This window comes from Erinaceus europaeus, chromosome 3 (assembly GCF_950295315.1).
Source record: "Erinaceus europaeus chromosome 3, mEriEur2.1, whole genome shotgun sequence".
Lineage (NCBI taxonomy): Eukaryota > Metazoa > Chordata > Mammalia > Eulipotyphla > Erinaceidae > Erinaceus > Erinaceus europaeus.
In genome coordinates this window covers 104,145,414-104,163,576 of record NC_080164.1, presented here as the reverse complement: position 1 = coordinate 104,163,576, position 18,163 = coordinate 104,145,414, and the positions used below count along the sequence as shown (strand labels likewise).

General features: G+C 40.4%; 1 protein-coding gene across 5 annotated transcripts in view; it reads left to right on the top strand.

Annotated features, from left to right (window-relative positions):
- Positions 1-18,163, top strand: part of RAP1GDS1 (Rap1 GTPase-GDP dissociation stimulator 1) — a 199,672-nt gene that overhangs the window by 12,011 nt on the left and 169,498 nt on the right. For 4 of the 5 annotated variants that reach the window (XM_060187719.1, XM_007532738.3, XM_016192392.2 and 1 more), the window contains exon 2: positions 7,601-7,711. In XM_060187719.1, coding sequence (XP_060043702.1) covers positions 7,601-7,711 — 111 coding nt within the window. The remainder of the gene's footprint in view (positions 1-7,600; positions 7,712-18,163) is intronic. The other variant, XM_016192391.2, reaches the window with a different exon arrangement.

Below are 18,163 nucleotides of genomic sequence, written 5' to 3'. Positions count from 1 at the left end.
CCTATGAAGTGACTCCCCTGCAGGTGGGGAATAAAGCGGCTGGTCCTTGAGCTTTGTGCCATGTGCGCTTAACCAGCTGTGGTACCACCCGGCTCCCCAGTGTTTCCTTTTTATAAATAAATAATAAAAAAAAAGAAAATAGCTCAGCAGGAAGCCTGCTAGAAGGGGATGTTCCAGCCCCTGGGGACTGGTTCGGGGGGGGGGGGGAGGGGGAAGGGTCAGCTCAGAAATAATGGAAAGATTTCCCTTTCTTTGCCCCCCTGACCTCCATTTGTCAGCCTAAGAGTGAGTTATGGGACTCTATTATGGTGTCACTCTGTCCAGCCCATGTTCATCCTCCTACAGACAGCCTAGTATCCTACCCTATCCAGAGAATCTCAGCTGGCAAGCTGCTGCTTTTGGAGCTCACGCCAACTGCTGCTTTCAAGTCACCATTTTTGGCTCCGCCCTCCTCTTTTCATAATGTTTATACAAATAGACTTTTATGCCTTAGGCACCAAAGGTCTCAGGTCCAATCTCTTTAACACCATTTTATAAGCCAGAGCTGAGCAGTGCTCTGGTAGAAAAAAAAAAAAGAAAAGAAAATTTTATTGAGCTACCCAAAATAAAATAAAGTATGTATAGTGAGAAGATTTCACAGTGCATAAATACAAATTACCTCAGTTAAATTTGATCCTTTTGTAAGGATAAATCAAGAAATGCTTTGTTTACTTGTTCATTCTTTTACCTTGCAGTGATTAGGTAGTATGATATGCATGATTTATAGAAGAAAAAACCTAAGGGAGCAAGCAAGAATGCTGAAAAGAGCAAAGTGTTCTAGATATCAGATACTAGATTAAGTTTATTATTGTGTTAGTATGCTGCTGCTGTAGACATAGGTCACTGGGGAGAAGAGTAATTTCAGAAGTGTATTTCTGTATATGAGACAAAAGTGTAATTCCATGAATCTTCCCCACCTGCAGGTGGAGAGCAGGCGCCCAAACCTGAGTCCTTACACATGGTAACATTTGGACCTTGAGAGCTTGTTTGGAGGTTCTAGCAGGGAAGTGCAGCTACTCTTACACCCTTGACCAAAGACATGTCCTCGATCTGTCTCTATTGGGAAAGGCCATCCTCGACAACCTAGCTTGAAGCTGTGGGAGGAAGGGAAAATCTGCTTAGCCAGCCAAATCAGCCTAATCAACCCTTGCAATCAATGGGGTGAAAGATGTCGCAGCCAGATCACTTTCACATCCTACATGCTAACATTTATACTTAACCAGGTTCACTGCTACTATCCAGTTCTCTGAGGTGGGTTTTTTTTTTTTTTTTTTTGCCTCCAGGGTTATCAGTGGGGCTCTGTGCCTACATCACAAATCCATTGTTTCTGGTAGCCGTTTTTTCCATTTTGTTGTTGTTATTGCTGCTGTTGTTGGAGAGGACAGAGGTAAATCGAGAGAGGTGGGGAAGACAGAGAGGGGGAGAGACAGATACCTGCAGACCTGCTTCACCACCTGTGAAGCAACCACCTTGCAGTTGGGGAGCCAGGGGATTGAACTGGGATTCTTTTTAAGTTTTTTTTTTTCTTTTTTTTTAAATTTATTTTTTATTTAAAAAAGGATAAATTAACAAAACCATAGGGTAGAAGGGGTACAACTCCACACAGTTCCCACCACCCAATCTCCATATTCCATCCCCTCCCCAATAGCTTTCCCATTCTCTATCCCTCTGGGAGTATGGACCCAGGATCGTTGTGGGTTGTAGAAGGTAGAAGGTCTGGCTTCTGTAATTGCTTCCCCGCTGAACATGGATGTTGACAAGTCAGTCCATACTCCCAGTCTGCCTTTCTCTTTCCCTAGTAGGGTGGGTTTCTGGGGAAGTGGCGCTCCAGGACACATTGGTGGGGTCATCAGTCCAGGGAATCCTGGCCAGCATCCCGATGGCATCTGGAACCTGGTGGCTGAAAAGAGAGTTAACATATAAAGCCTAACAAATTGTTGAGCAATCATGGACCCAAAGGTTGGAATAGTGAAGAGGAAGTGTTAGGGGGCTGCTCACTGCAAACTCTAGTGTACTTCTGCTTTCAGGTATATATTTTGCAGTAGTTTATGGATAAGTGTGAACATATGTTCTCTCTCACAGAACCTGGTCTATATCTAGGTTTTGGGACTTTGTTAGAAAGTGAACCACCTGGGATGGAATTAGAGAATACTATGAAAGGAAAGGTCTCACCCAAGTGATGAAGCTGGAGGGTTGTTGTTCCACATGTGAAGTCTCTGGACACAGTATGAGCTGAAGCATGTTGAGGTGGCAATCGTTGTGTTGATTAGGTTGCGATTGGAAGATGCAGTATTATTTGATATGGATTGGTAGAGGCATGCGGGAGAGTGGGCCCTATCCTAAGGTTCCAGGACTGGGGGAAGTAGAGGCTCTATATTGGACATGTGAGGTTCCTGCTATCTTAGAGTTCAAAAAGACAATGGATAGTTAATGTTATCATCATATTATTTGGTAATTAGGTTAACTTTGAAAAGTCCTTTTGTTAGGGTTTGCTGTATAGTACCCAGTATCTTGTATATAGCTGTGCCATTGGTTGCTTCTGATCTACTTGGTCTAGGCTTTTGAGAGAGTCTGCATATCAAATACACAGCCTATATATTAAAAAGACTCAGTTTGTGTTTTAAAAACTTCGAGACATACAATTAATTTTCCCCCTCTCATATTAGTTAACTAGTGATTTATATGACTACACTTTACTAGGAGTGTACATAAACACCCTTTCCACCACCAAAAAGACTGTCCCATCCCACCCACCCATCCCCACCCCCCACCGGCCCAGGAAGCTGCATGTACCCCTCACCACAGGGTTTTTACTTTGGTGCCCTAATTTCAATTTAGTCAGATCCTGCTTTTAGTTTCCCTTTCAGATCATCTTTCTCAACTTCTGTTGATGAGTGGGATCATCCATACTCATCTTTATCTTTCTGACTTAGCTCACTTAACATAATTCCTTCTAGCTCTGTCCAAGATAGGTCAGAGAAGGTGGGTTCATTGTTCTTGATAGCTGTATAGTCTTCCATTGTGTATATATACCACAGCTTTCTCAGCCACTCATCTATTGTTGGGCACCTGGGTTGCTTCCAGGTTTTAGCTATTATGAATTGTGCTGCTATGAACATAGGAGTACACACCTCTTTTTGGTTGGATGTTATGGCGTCCTTGGGGTATATAACCCCAGGAGAGGAATTACTGGATCATATGGGAGGTCCATGTCTAGCCTTGTGATAGTTCTCCAGACTGCTCTCCACAGAGGCTGGACCAATTTACATTCCCACCAGCAGTGTAAAAGGGTTCCTCTGTCCCCACAGCCTCTCCAGCATTTGTTGCTGCTGTCCTTTTTGATGTATGCCATTCTTACAGGAGTGAGGTGGTATCTCAATGTTGTCTTAATTTGCATTTCTCTGACAATCAGTGAGCTAGAGCAGTTTTTCATATGTTTGTTAGCCTTTGCATCTCCTCTGTAAATGTTTTGTTCATAACCTCTGCCCATTTTTGGATGGGGTTATTTGCTTTTTTGGTGCTAAGTTTGCTGAGCTCTTTATATATTTTGGTGATTAGTTTCTTGTCTGCTGTGTGGCATGTGAAGATCTTCTCCCATTCTGTGAGGGGTCTCTTTATTTTTTTAATAGTTTCTTTGGCTGTGCAGAAGCTTTTCAATTTGATGTAGTCCCATTGGTTTGTTTCTGCTTTAGTCTTTCTTGCAATTGGGTTTATTTCATCAAAGATGTCCTTGAGATGTAGGTGGAAAAGTGTTTTACCAATGTCTTTCTCTAAGTATTTGATTGTTTCTGGTCTAACCTCCAGGTCTTTGATCCATTTGGAGTTAATTTTTGTTTCTGGTGAGATAAAGTGGTTCAGTTTCATTCTTCTGCATGTTACAACCCAGTTTTTCCAGCACCATTTATTGAAGAGAGCCTCGTTCTTCCATTTAATGCTTTGGGTCCCCTTATCAAAAATTAGATGCCCATAGGTGTGGGGATTTATTTTTGGGCTTTCAGTTCTGTTCCACTGGTCTGTGTGCCTATTTTTGTTCCAGTACCATGCTGTTTTGATGATGATGGCTTTATAATATAGTTTGAGATCTGGGAGTGTGATGCCTCCATTTCTGTTTCTTTTCCTCAAGATGGTTTTTTTGTTTTTTTTTTTTTTGCAATTCTAGGTGTTTTCATGTTCCAGATAAATGATTTTAGTGTTTGTTCTATTCTCTTAAAGAAGCTTGGTGGAACTTTGATGGGTATTGCATTAAATTTGTATATGGCTCTGGGGAGAATATTCATTTTGATATTTATTCTTCCAGTCCATGAGCGTGGGATATCTTTCCATTTCTTGGTATCAGTTTCTATTTATTTGAGTAGTGGCTAATAGTTTTCAGTATACAAGTCTTTCACTTCTTTGGTCAACTTTATTCCTAGGTATTTTATTGATTTTGCTGAAACAGTAAGGGGGAGTGATTTCTGGATGTCTTCTTCAGATTTAATGTTTGCATAAATAAATGCCACTGATTTTTGTACATTGATTTTGTAGCCTGATACCTTGCTATATTGCCTAATAACTTCCAGTAGTTTTCTGCTGGATTCTTTAGGTTTTTCTATGTATACTGTCATATCATCTGCAAATAGTGAGAGCTTGACTTCTTCCCTTCCAATCTGTATTCCTTTGATTTCTTTCTCTTGCCTGATTGCTATGGCAAGAACTTCCATTACTATGTTGAAGAGTAACGGTGACAGTGGACAGCCCTGTCTAGTCCCCGATCAGAGGGGGAATGCTTTCAGCTTCTGTCCATTGAGTATGATGTTGGCTGTAGGTTTGCTATATATGGACTCCACTAACTTGAGGAATTTCCCATCTGTTCCCATTTTTTTGTAGAGTTTTGAGCATGAATGGGTGTTGGATTTTGTCAAAGGCTTTCTCTGCATCTATTGAGATAATCATGTGGTTTTTGGCTTTGCTTTTATTGATGTGGTGAATGACATTGATTGACTTACGGATGTTGAACCAGCCTTGCATTCCTGGGATGAATCCCACTTGGTCATGATGAACAATCTTTTTGATGTGCTGCTGTATCCAGTTGGCCAAGATCTTGTTTAATATTTTGGCATCTATGTTCATCAGAGATATTGGTCTGTAGCTTTCCTTTTTTGTTCTGTCCCTATCAGCTTTTGGTATCAGGGTAATGTTGGCTTCATAGAAGGTGGAAGGGAGTATTTTTGTTTTTTCAATCTTATGGAAAAGCTTAAGAAGTATGGGTACTAACTGTTTCCTGAAAGTTTTGTAGAATTCGTTTGTGAAGCCATCTGCTACAGGACTTTTGTTGTTGGGGAGATTCTTAATAACAGTTTCAGTTTCTTTTCTGTGATTGGTGCATTTAGGTTTTGTAGTCCTTCTTGGTTCAGTTTTGGAAGGACATATGTTTCTAGGAATTGTTCCATTTCTTCCAGATTCTCTAGCTTGGTGGCGTATAGTTCTTCATAGAAGTTTTGCATGATTCTCTGGATTTCTGTGGTGTCAGTTTTGATATCTCCTCCATCGTTTACAATTCTATTAATTTGAGTCTTCTCTCTTTTTTGTTTGGTGAGTCTGGCTAGGGGTTTGTCAATTTTGTTTAATCTTTCAAAGAACCAACATTTGGATTCATTGATCTTCTGTATGGTTCTCTTATTTTCGATGTTGTTTATTTCTGCTCTAATTTTAGTGATTTCTGTCCTGGTTGCTTTAGGGTTCCTTTGTTCCTCTTCCTCTAAGTCCTGGAGGTGTGCAGTAAGGTCGTTCATTTGAGCTTTTTCTTGTTGTTTTATATGTGATTGTATGGCTATAAGTTTCCCTTTCAATACTGCTTTAGCTGTGTCAGAAATATTTTGATAAAATATTTATTCCCGGGGGTCGGGTGGTGGTGCAGCGGGTTAAGCGCATGTGGCGCAAAGCGCAGGGACCGGTGTAAGGATCCTGGTTCGAGCCCCCAGCTCCCCACCTGCAGGGGAGTCGCTTCACAGGCGGTGAAGCAGGTCTGCAGGTGTCTGTCTTTCTCTCGCCTTCTCTGTCTTCCCCTCCTCTCTCCATTTCTCTCTGTCCTATCCAACAACGAATTGCGTCAACAAGGGCAATAATAATAACCACAACGAAGCTACAACAAGGGCAACAAAAGGGGGAAAAATGGCCTCCTGGAGCGGTGGATTCATGGTGCAGGCACCGAGCCCAGCAATAACCCTGGAGGAGGAAAAAAAAAATTATTTATTCCCTTTTGTTGCCCTTGTTTTATTGATGCCATTGTTGTTCAGTAGGACAGAGAGAAGTAGAGGAGGGGAAGACAGAGAGGGGGAGAGAAAGACACCTGCAGACCTTCTTCACCACCTGTGAAGCGACCCCCCTGCAGATGGGAAGCCGGGGGCTTGAACTGGGATCCTTATGCAGTTCCTTGTGCTTTGCGCTATTTGCACTTAACCCACTGCGCTACCGCCTGACTCCCCTATCATCCAACTCCCCTAGAACTGGGATTCTTAAGCTTGTTCTTTTTGCCATGTGCACTTAACCCAGTGTGTTACCACCAGACCCCCTGAAGTGTTTTTTCAATGGCAGGTATGGGGATTTTTGTCCATTAGACTTGGTCATATTATCTTGAAATTATTTGAACTCATTTTGAAACATTTTCAATCTTTGATGTTCATTTTGTCTTTAAAATGCTGCAGAAGACAAAATATTTGAAAGTTTATATATTTTTTGTGTGGCCCTTCAGTTTTCTTTTCCACATTTATCACAGATGATTTCTTGAAGAAGAAAACAAACAAACAAACAACCCCCCCCCCCATAAAAACAGTATCAAAACACCTAAGGCATAAGAATGCTGAAAAAAATGTTCTGTCACAAAGTGGAGTACTCTTTATATCTTACATAAACAGAATGATAATTTCCTATCAGTGTAACAATACTTCATAGCCTTGAGAATATCATACATTACAAAAGACAGTACCACTAAATGTAGGTGAGGATCTGAGGAAAGAGGGGAAACTTCTGCATTGCTGGTAGGAGTGTAAATTGGTTTAACCCTGTGGAAAACAGACTGGATATTTCCTTTTCTACATCTTGGATGGAACTTGAAGGTATCATGCTAAATGAGATAATCCAAAAAGAAAAGGGCAAACACTGAATCTGAATGATTTCAATTATAGGTGGAACTTGAGAAATAAGGACAGAGTGGAGAAACACAAAGTGAAATTTAGTCTTGGTGTATTATATTGCACTAAAGCAAAGAACTGTGAGGAAGGAGGCTAGGTTAGGGGAGAAAAGAACCTTGGGGTCATGGTGCATGATGGTGGAAAAGGACCTAAGTGTTCTGTAGAGAACTTTCACAGAGAGATGTGAAATTGTACCCAAGTGTCAACAACTGTAATGTAAATCACTAAGTCCCCAATAAAAATGCTTAATTTTTTTTTTTGGCAGTACAATGTATTGCCATTTTGGAATGTGTGTGAAAGTACTTCAGTTTGCCTGCTGCTGCTACTGTTTATCATATAATGTGATAGACATAAGCTCAATGAGGTTTCTGATATCTCTTTTTTTCTATAAGCAGATAATCTGAGTGAGACTTTGAAGAAACTGAAGATAACAACTTTTGACCAAACTGAGGATAGTTTAGAAGGATGTTTGGATTGTCTTCTTCAAGCTCTGGCTCAAAATAGTAAGTTCATTATGGTTACTTGTGTCACAAACAAACAAAATCAGATTATTTTCATTCAAAAATTGGTATGTCCTTTAGAACATAAGTTGCATTCATGTGACTTGACTTCTTAAGAATTTCATTCCTGTGTACTGAGATTGTTTTGCATGTTTTTCCCCTTAAGGCCCTTTCTCATACCTGAGAAACTGAAAGCAAACTAATGGAAAGGAAGAATGGACTGGTTGGCAGCACAGATATTACCACCATTTCTAGGGAAACTTACTTTATTCCACAGATAACCATCACAGCTGTTTTCTTCTTTCTCCCTTGCACAGTTGGGTCCTCAGTGAGCATGCTTGATTTCACTCCTCTGAGCCACTTTCTCATGTACACAGATGGAGGAAGAGACACCACAGCCTTGGAGCTTCCTCTGGTGTCATCACTCCATTTATTGTGGTTTGCTGTGAGCATGTTCATGACCAGGCTTATACCATACCCTGTGAGCTGTCCCTCAAGCCCTGAGTGTTCTCCTGTTAACACCTGTATTTGTGTTTTTGGCCTGGATTCCACCACTCCTGTCTGAAGTTTTCATTCTTTTTATTACTTCCAAATACCTGTGTCTATCAAGATAAAGGGATGAGGTGCCACAGTAGCACTGCTCTGCCATCTGTGGTACTTTGCTAAGCTGCTGTCTTGTGGTGCTAGGTTTCAAGCCAGTAGCTGCTTGCGTAGTGAGGTGCTAGCCTTCCTCCCCATTTAAACTATATTCCAGTCCAGAAAAGACTGATTTTGTATGAAAGCAGACTGGGGCAGTGGAAAGAGTTGGGAGTGTAATACATTTTATTTTTCTGAGATTTTTTTTTTTTTGCCTCCAGGGTTATTGCTGGTGCTCAGTGCCTGCACTGTGAATCCACTGATCCTAGAGGCCATTTTTTCCCATTTTGTTACTCTTGTTGTTATTGTTGCCATTGCTGTTAGTATTGTTGAATAGGACAGAGAGAAATTGACAGCAGAGGGGAAGACAGAGGGGGAGAGAAATAAACACCTGTTTCACTGCTTGTGAAGTGACCCCCCTGCAGGTGGGGAGCCGGGGATTCAGTTCAAACCTGGATCCTTGCCCTGATCCTTGCGCTTTGCGCCATGTGTGCTTACCCTGCTGCTGCCTGGCCCAGGATTTTTCTGAGACTTTATGGTTACTGTCAGAAAGACAAAATGATGTGTAGACATCTATCACAGTGGTTGTACTTGTTATCATTAGAGGTTGTACTTGTTTGTCAGTAAATTTCCAGTATACCCCTACTTCTCCATATAATTTGTAAACATTTTTTTTCATTAAATAATGTGTAGGCTTATATTTAACTTAAAGAAGCATCAGTAACCATCCAAGAACATCTTAAAATGAATGAAAAAGACTTGATTTTTGGTGGTGTGGAAATAGCATTAGAAATGAAAATTGTTTTAATTTTAGCTGGAGGTAGTAGATCTGTTACCATCTCTGAAAGGTATGATTATAAAATATCTAACTTAAGTGAATCAGTGCTGGCTTTTTTTTTGTAAGACACATTCTGGTTTCCTTGTTAGTGACAAGTATTTGAACTAAAGATTCAGTGTTTGTACCTGATTAATAAGAATTGGTTTCTCAGGTGCTAGGTGGTGGCACACTCAGTTAAGCACATATAGTACAAAGCACAAAGAAGTCATGCAAGGATTTAGGTTCAAGCCCCCACTTCCCACCTGTACTGGGGATGCTTCACAAGCAGTAAAGTGATAATCCTGGAGGCAAATAAATAAAGAACGGTTTCTCTGTGTACACATATAAACAGTAATGTGTATAATGGGATTTATTCAATGAAAAGACTTATGTTATTCCCTATTAACCTGTATTGAAAGTGGTATTTCTGGAAGGAATCATGCTTTAAAATTTTATACTGTGGGACTTCAGTATATGGACTTGTACATCACAAATGATAATCATCTGAAACTAGAATTCTTACATTGACATATAATATATAGAATTCATACATTGACATATAACTTCATAGTGGTTTTCTTATTTTTTGTAATATTGAATATAATGTATGTATAGTGTGTCAGAATCTTAAGAAACAGGAGTTAGGGGAGTCGGCCGGTAGCGCAGCGGTTAAGCGCAGGTGGCGCAAAGCACAAGGACTGGCATAAGGGTCTCGGTTCAAGCCCCCGGCTCCCCACCTGCAGGAGAGTAGCTTCACAAGTGGTGAAGCAGGTCTGCAGGTGTCTATCTTTCTCTCTCCTTGTCTCCCCCTCCTCTCTCCATTTCTCTCTGTCCTGTCCAACAGTGAAGGCATCAATAACAACAACAATAATGACTACAACAATAAAACAACAAGGGCAAAAACAAAGGGAAAATAAATAAATAAATATTAAAAAAAAAGAAACAGGAGTTAGAAAATGTGAATACTTAACTACAGTTTATAGAACACATTTTAAAATCTAATAATTTCTATAAATTTAGACTAGAGTCTATAAATTAACAAAGACGCATTTATGCACTCATAGATACTTTAGATCTTAGTTTTAAAACCTCTTTAAAGAGTCAGGAAGATGGGCAGATAACCTTACCCAGTGTGTCCCAGAACCTCAACTCTCAGCCCTACATCACTAGGGAAAGTTAGAAACAAACTGGAGGTCTAGATCCACCTGCCAATGCCCATGTCCATCGGAGAAGCAGTTACAGAAGCCAGCACCCCAAAAATAATTTTGCTGCACCCCCAAAATAATTTTGGTCCATATTCCCAGAGGGAGAGAAATGATAGGGAGAGGATAATGAGGGCTCTGAACTCCAACTCTATCAGGATCTGAAAAAGAAGAGGGAAAAGGGTGAGACATTTATTTGAATGTAGTAATAGGTGTATGTGTGACTTGGAAAGGAAGAGAAGATGGGACCATAGGAAAAAATGGGCAAATATATACGAATATAGACAGACAGTTGTAGAAATAATAGTTAACTCAACCTTAGGAGAACTACTGTAGCTTCCAATGGAGGGAATGGAGATACAGAACTCTGGTGGTGGGAATGGTGCACAGTTGTATCCCTGTTACCTTGTAATTTTGTAAATCAATATTAATTTTTTCAAAAAGATGGAGACTGCACAGCAGTTGCAAGGAGCTGCCTGCTAGAGTTCCCAGGTTAGATCTTTAGTGCTACCAGGTGTAGCCAGAGCTGAGAGATGCTCTGCCAAAAAAAAAAAAAAATTTTTTTTTTGAGTAGAATATGAGGGCTACTAGATAAGAAATCAGTTTCTCCAGACTGCTAACATCAGAGATCCCAAAGCAACAAGTTAACGATCTGTTTACAATAAGACATTCTATTGCATTGTAAGAGCCTGGGAACCATGCTATGTTGTGTTGCTTGGGAAACAACAAAACAATGCCAGCATAGTCACCAACATAGCTTCACATTCTTTTCCTCAAGGATTAGACTGTTTTCCACTGTCTCATTTACCTTTAGGTTTTAATTTTGCAAAGTTAATTGTGTGGCGACAATTCCTGTTCCACTCAAGTCACGTAATTGTTTACTTTCTATAGAAAAAGTACTGTGAGAGAGCACAAGTGTCTGTGTAGTTAACATTTATTCATTTGTTTTTATCAGAGAAAAAGAGAAAGACCAGAGCACTGTTCTTCTGAGATAGCCTATGGCGCTAGAACCATTCAATGCAAGGCCTTTGTCTGTCTGTCTTTCTCTTTGTCTGAATTTCCAAACTGAAAGTTACTTTTCAGATTTTAGGGAATAGCCTATAATTGCTTTTTAGAAAAAGTGTTGACAGAAATTGAGAGGGGAGGGAGAGATAGAAAGGGGAAGAGAGAGAGAGAGATTGATTGATTGATTGAGATTGACTGCTTGTGAATCTTGCCCCCTGCTGGTGGGGGCCAGGGGTTTGAACCCAGGTCCTTGCATACTGTAATGTGTGTGCTTAACCAGGAGCACCACCACCCCCATAATTGCTTTTTTCCATTTTTGTTTGTTTTGAGAAAATGTCTGTGTGTTACAACTCCGTGACCCCATGGAGGGAGGGCAGGGAGATATTTTATTAGGCCAGCAGAATCTAGAGGACTCCTGCCACAGATAGATTTGGAAAGCTGTTTATATACCTACAAGATGGGCGAGGCTTGCATTGATTGGTTACAAGGTGATACATTTGATTGGTTATAAGGTGGTACATTTGATTGGTTACAAGGTGCACCAATCAGGTGTGTTCTAAGGTAAGGTGCGAATGGATTGGTCACATTGTGAGTCATCCAAATACATATAAGATAGAGGATGAAGTGGTTACATTCCACACCCAATCCAGGCTGCCAAGATTCAAATGAATACAAAATGAAACATGCAGTTTGGTAGGCTACATTCTGCTAAACGAAACGATTTAACCTGATTGGTTATGTTTCTAGTCCCCTTGGTGTGCTGAAATGCAGGAACAGCAGCAGACACACTTGTCTTTCTATTATGTACATTGTGTCATTTGCAAATAGAGCTACCTTAGCTTCTTGCTTCTTGTCTTCTATTTTGTTTTTTAAAAGTATTTTTCTTGCCTGACTATTCTAGCTAAGGACTTCTATGGCTATGTTGAAGAGTAGTGATAGGAGTGGAAAGCCTTACTTATTCTGGGTCGTAGGGAAAAAGCTTTCAGTTTTTGCCTTTGGATGTGGTGCTGTTTATTGCCTTAGATGGGCTTTATTATGTTGAGAAATGTTCCTTTAGTTCCAAAAAATTTAATGATTTGATTATGAATGGGTGTTGAATCTTTTTAAAGTATATTAATATATTTATTTTATTATTGGATAGAGAGACAGAGAGGTTGAGAGGGGAGGAGGAGATAAAGAGTGAGAGAGACAGAGAAACACCTGCAGCCCTGTTTCACACTCATGAAGCTTTCTCCCTGCAGGTGGGGACCTGGGGCCTTGTGCTATAATGTGTATGCTTAACCAGGTGCACCATCACCTAGCCCTGGTACTGAATCTTGATATATATGTTGGTATAATACTGAGCATCTTATTAGTTATTTTTTCACTTGTGCTATTTCTGGGGCATAGTGCTTGCACAACTTCACCTCCTTCCCAGTAACCATTTGCTGTTCCTTCTGTTTTTGATAGAGGATAAGAGGAGAGAGGAAGAGAGAAGGAGAAGGAGAGGGAGAAGTAGAGAGGAGAGTAGGGGAGGGGAGGGGGAGAGGCACCTGCAGCACTGTTCTACCAATTGTGAGGTATCCCTCCTATAGGTGAGGAACAGGAGCTTGAATCCAGGTTGTTTCCCATAGCAGTGTGTGTGCTCTGCTGGGTGCACCACCTGGCCCCTATATAATAACCATATTATCTTTCGAGTGGATGTTACCTTTCTTTTTGTTAATGTGATGTATTACATTGATTTGTATATGTTGAAATATTCTTACCTCCCATGAATAAATTCCTTTAGGTCTTAAATAATTATTCTCTTGTTGATCTACTATTGGATTTTATGTCAAAAATTTCTTTATAATTTTTTGCATCTATGTTCGTCAGGGATATAGGACTATTTCTGTAGTTTCATTAGGGGGTAGAGAGAGAGAGAGGGATATCTGCTGCACTGCTTTGCTGTTTGTGAAGCTTCCCCCCTGAAGGTGGTGACCACCTGGTGCTTGAACTGAGGTCCTTACATATTGTGACATGTAACATGTGCAGTTTACCAGATCTACCACCACCTGGCCTCTTACAGTTTTCTTTTCTCTCCCTACACAACCTCCTCCCCATTGTTACCCCCCAACACACGCATACGCACACATCTTTTCCTTCCCTCTGTCTTCCCCCTTCTAACTTTGCGAAAAAAATATTTGGGAGCATTTTTTCCTCTTTCAGCTGTTTTAGAAGACTGAGTAGAATGGGTGTTAGTTCTTTAAAAGTGAAGGCTTCCCATACTCGTCTTTATCTTTCTGACTTAGGTCACTTAACATAATTCCTTCTAGCTCCATCCAAGATGGGTCAGAGAAGGTGGGTTCATTGCTGTCTACAAAATGGAGTACCCCCAACTCTTCATCTGCACTATTCCAGCCTTTAGGTTCATGATCGTTCACCAATTTGTTTGGCTTTGTATGTTAACTCTCTTTTTCAGCCACCAGGTTCCAGATGCAAGCATGATGCCAACCCGATTTCCCTGGACAGACAACCCCACCAATGTGTCCTGGAGTTCCAATTTCCCAGAGTCCCACCCCACTAGGGAAAGAGAGAGGCAGGCTGGGAGTACGAATCGAGCTGTCAATACCCATGTTTAGAGGGGAAGCAATTACAGAAGCCAGACCTTCCACCTTCTGCATCCCACAATGACCTTGGCCCCATACTCCTAGAGGGTTAAAGAATAGTTAAGCTATCAGGGGATGGGATGGGATGCAGAGTTCTGATGGTGGGAATTGTGTGGAGTTGTACCCCTCTTATCCTATGGTTTTGTCAACGTTTCCTTTTTATAAATAAATTTAAAAAAGTGAAGCCTTGTGGGCGTGGACTATAGTTCTTGGGGAGACATAGTTTACTGATTCTATTTCTGCCCTTGGGATTGACCCAGTCAGGCTGTCTAGGTCTTGGGACTTGATAAGTTTCTACAAATGTATCCATTTCTTCTAGGTTGTCCAGGTTGTTATGTAGATGCTTATACTGTTTTCTCATGATCCTTTGTACTTCTCCAACATCATTTGTAATTTTACCACTGTCTTTTTTTCCCCTCTAGACAAGGCCTAGTGAGCTTGGTGGAAGGTATATATAATTTATCCTTTCCGTGAACTAGCTCACTGTTTTGTTGATCTTTTTTTTTTTTAATAATTTATTTCTTTATTGGGGAATTAATGTTTTACATTCAACAGTAAATACAATAGTTTGTACATGCATAACATTCCCCAGATTCCCATTTAACAATACATCCCCCACTACGTCATTCATCATCTTTCATGGACCTGTATTCTCCCCACCGACCGACCCACCCACCCCAGAGTCTTTTACTTTGGTGTAATACTCCAATTCCATTTCAGGTTCCACTTGTGTTTTCTTTTCTAATCTTGTTTTTCAACTTCGGGCTGAGAGTGAGATCATCCCATATTCATCCTTCTGTTTCTGACTTATTTCACTCAACATGATTTTTTCAAGGTCCATCCAAGATCGGCTAAAAACGGTGAAGTCACCATTTTTTACAGCTGAGTAGTATTCCATTGTGTATATATACCATAACTTGCTCAGCCACTCATCTGTTGTTGGACACCTGGGTTGCTTCCAGGTTTTGGCTATTACAAATTGTGCTGCCAAGAACATATGTGTACACAGATCTTTTTGGATGGATGTGTTGGGTTCCTTAGGATATATCCCCAGGAGGGGAATTGCAGGGTCATAGGGTAGGTCCATTTCTAGCCTTCTGAGAGTTCTCCAGACTGTTCTCCACAGAGGTTGGACCAATTGACATTCCCACCAGCAGTGCAGGAGGGTTCCTTTGACCCCACACCCTCTCCAGCATTTGCTGCTGTTACCTTTTCTGATGTATGACATTCTCACAGGAGTGAAGTGATATCTCATTGTTGTCTTGATTTGTATTTCTCTGACAATCAGAGACTTGGAGCATTTTTTCATGTGTTTCTCGGCCTTTTGGATCTCTTCTGTGGTGAATATTGTGTCCATGTCCTCCCCCCATTTTTGGATGGGGTTATTGTTGTCTTGTTGTTGAGTCTGGCAAGCTCTTTATATATGTTGGTTATTAAACTCTTATCTGATGTATGGCATGTAAAGATCTTCTCCCATTCTGTGAGGGGTCTCTTGGTTTGGGTAGTGGTTTCTTTTGCTGTGAAGAAGCTTTTTCATTTGATGTAGTCCCATAGGTTTATACTTGCCTTAGTCTTCCTTGTAATTGGATTCGTTTCATTGAAAATGTCTTTAAAATTTATGCGGAAAAAAGTTCTGCCAATATTTTCCTCTAAGTATCTGATAGTTTCTGGTCTAACATCCAAGTCCTTGATCCACTTGGAATTTACTTTTGTATTTGGTGAAATACAGTGATTCAGTTTCATTCTTCTGCATGTTTCAACCCATTGTTTCCAACACCATTTGTTGAAGAGACTCTGCTTTCCCCATGTAATAGTCTGGGCCCCTTTGTCAAAGATTAGATGTCCATACGTGTGGGGCCTCATTTCTGGGCTCTCAATTATATTCCACTGGTCAGTGTGTCTGTTCATGGTCCAGTACCAAGCAGTTTTGATGACAATGGCCCTATAATACAGTTTGAGATCTGGGAGTGTGATGCCTCCGGTTCTGTTCTTTTTTCTCAAGATTGTTTTGGCAATTCTAGGTCTTTTCTCTTTCCAGATAAACATTTGTAGCATTTTTTCTATTCTCCTAAAAAATGTGCTTGGGATCTTGATGGGTATAGCATTCAATTTGGAGATGGCTCTGGGTAATATATTCATTTTGATGATGTTAATTCTTCCAACCCATGAACATGGAATATCTTTCCACTTCTTTGTGTCTTTTTCAATTTCTTTGAGTAGTGACTCATAATTTTCAGTACACAAGTCTTTCACTTCTTTGGTTAGGTTTACTCCGAGATATTTTATTGTTTTTGTTGCTATAGAAAAAGGAACTGATTTCTGGATTTCAATTCATCATCTTTCATGGACCTGTATTCTCCCCACCCACCCACCCACCCCAGAGTCTTTTACTTTGGTGTAATACTCCAATTCCATTTCAGGTTCCACTTGTGTTTTCTTTTCTAATCTTGTTTTTCAACTTCGGGCTGAGAGTGAGATCATCCCATATTCATCCTTCTGTTTCTGACTTATTTCACTCAACATGATTTTTTCAAGGTCCATCCAAGATGGGCTGAAAACGGTGAAGTCACCATTTTTTACAGCTGAGTAGTATTCCATTGTGTATATATACCACAACTTGCTCAGCCACTCATCTGTTGTTGGACACCTGGGTTGCTTCCAGGTTTTGGCTATTACAAATTGTGCTGCCAAGAACATATGAAATCATCCCAAGCATCTTCTCAGACCACAGTGGAATTAAACTAACACTTAACAATCAACAAAAGATTAGTAACAGTCCCAAAATGTGGAAGCTCAACAGTACACTTCTTAACAACTTTTGGGTCAAAGAGGAAATCAAGGAAGAAATCAAAATGTTTCGAGAGTTCAATGAAAATGAAGACACAAGCTATCAAAATATTTGGGACACAGCTAAAGCAGTCCTAAGAGGGAAGTTCATAGCTATACAAGCACACATTAGGAAACAAGAAAAGGCACAAATAAACAGCCTGATTGCACATCTTAAAGACCTAGAAGAAGAACAACAAAGGAATCCTAAAGTTGTTGATCTTTTGTTTAGTCTTTTTGGCTTCATTATTTTCTTCCCTCCTGCTGATGTTTTTTTTGTTCCTTTTGTTGTTTTTTCATATGTAATATTAGGTTGTTGTTTTGATTTTTTTATTCTTTTGTTGTTAATGTAGATGTTTATAGCTGTGAACTTCCGAAGCTCTTAATACTACATTGCTGCATCCCGTAGGATCTGATAGGTTTTCTCTTAATTTTTATTTTTCCCCAGGATTTTTTTTATAACTTTTAATTTCTTTACTGACCCAAGTACTATTCAGATGCATCCTTTTTAGTTTCCATATGTTTGAAAATTCCTAGTTTTCTTTCTTCTGGTTGATTTGTAGGCTTAGGTCATTGTGATCAGAATATAAACTTCAATTCCCTAAGTCCTGACATATTTATTCATACTGCATGTGTGATCTCTGTTCCAAAATTCTTTATGGGGTACAGGAGGTGGGAGGTCTGGCTTCTGTAATTGCTTCCCCGCTGAACATGGGCGTTGACTGGTTGGTCCATACTCCCAGTCTGCCTTTCTCTTTCCCTAGTAGGGTGGGTCTCTGGGGAAGCGGAGCTCCAGGACATATTGGTGGGGTCTTCAGTCTAGGGAAGCCTGGCCGGCATCCTGATGACATCTGGAACCTGGTGACTGAAAAGAGAGTTAACATACGAAGCCAAACAAGTTGTTGAGCCATCATGGACCCAAAGGTTGGAATAGTGGAGAGGAAGTGTTAGGGGGGTACTCACTGCAAACTCTAGTGTACTTCTGCTTTCAGGTATATATTTTGCAGTAGTTTATGGATACGTGTGAACATATGCTCTCTCTCACAGAAACTGGTGTATATCTAGGTTTTCGGACTTTGTTAGAAAGTGAACCACCTGAGATGAAATTAGAGTATACTATGAAAGGAAAGGTCTCACCCGAGTAATGAAGTTGAAGGGTTGTCATTCCACACGTGAAGTCTCTGGACACAGTCTGAAGTGAAGCATGTTGAGGTGGCAATCGTTGTGTTGGTTAGGTTGTGATCGGTAGACGCAATATTATTTGATATGGATTGGGAGAGGCATACGGGAAAGTGAGCCCTATTCCAGTGGTTCCAGGACTGGGAGAAGTAGAGACTCTATA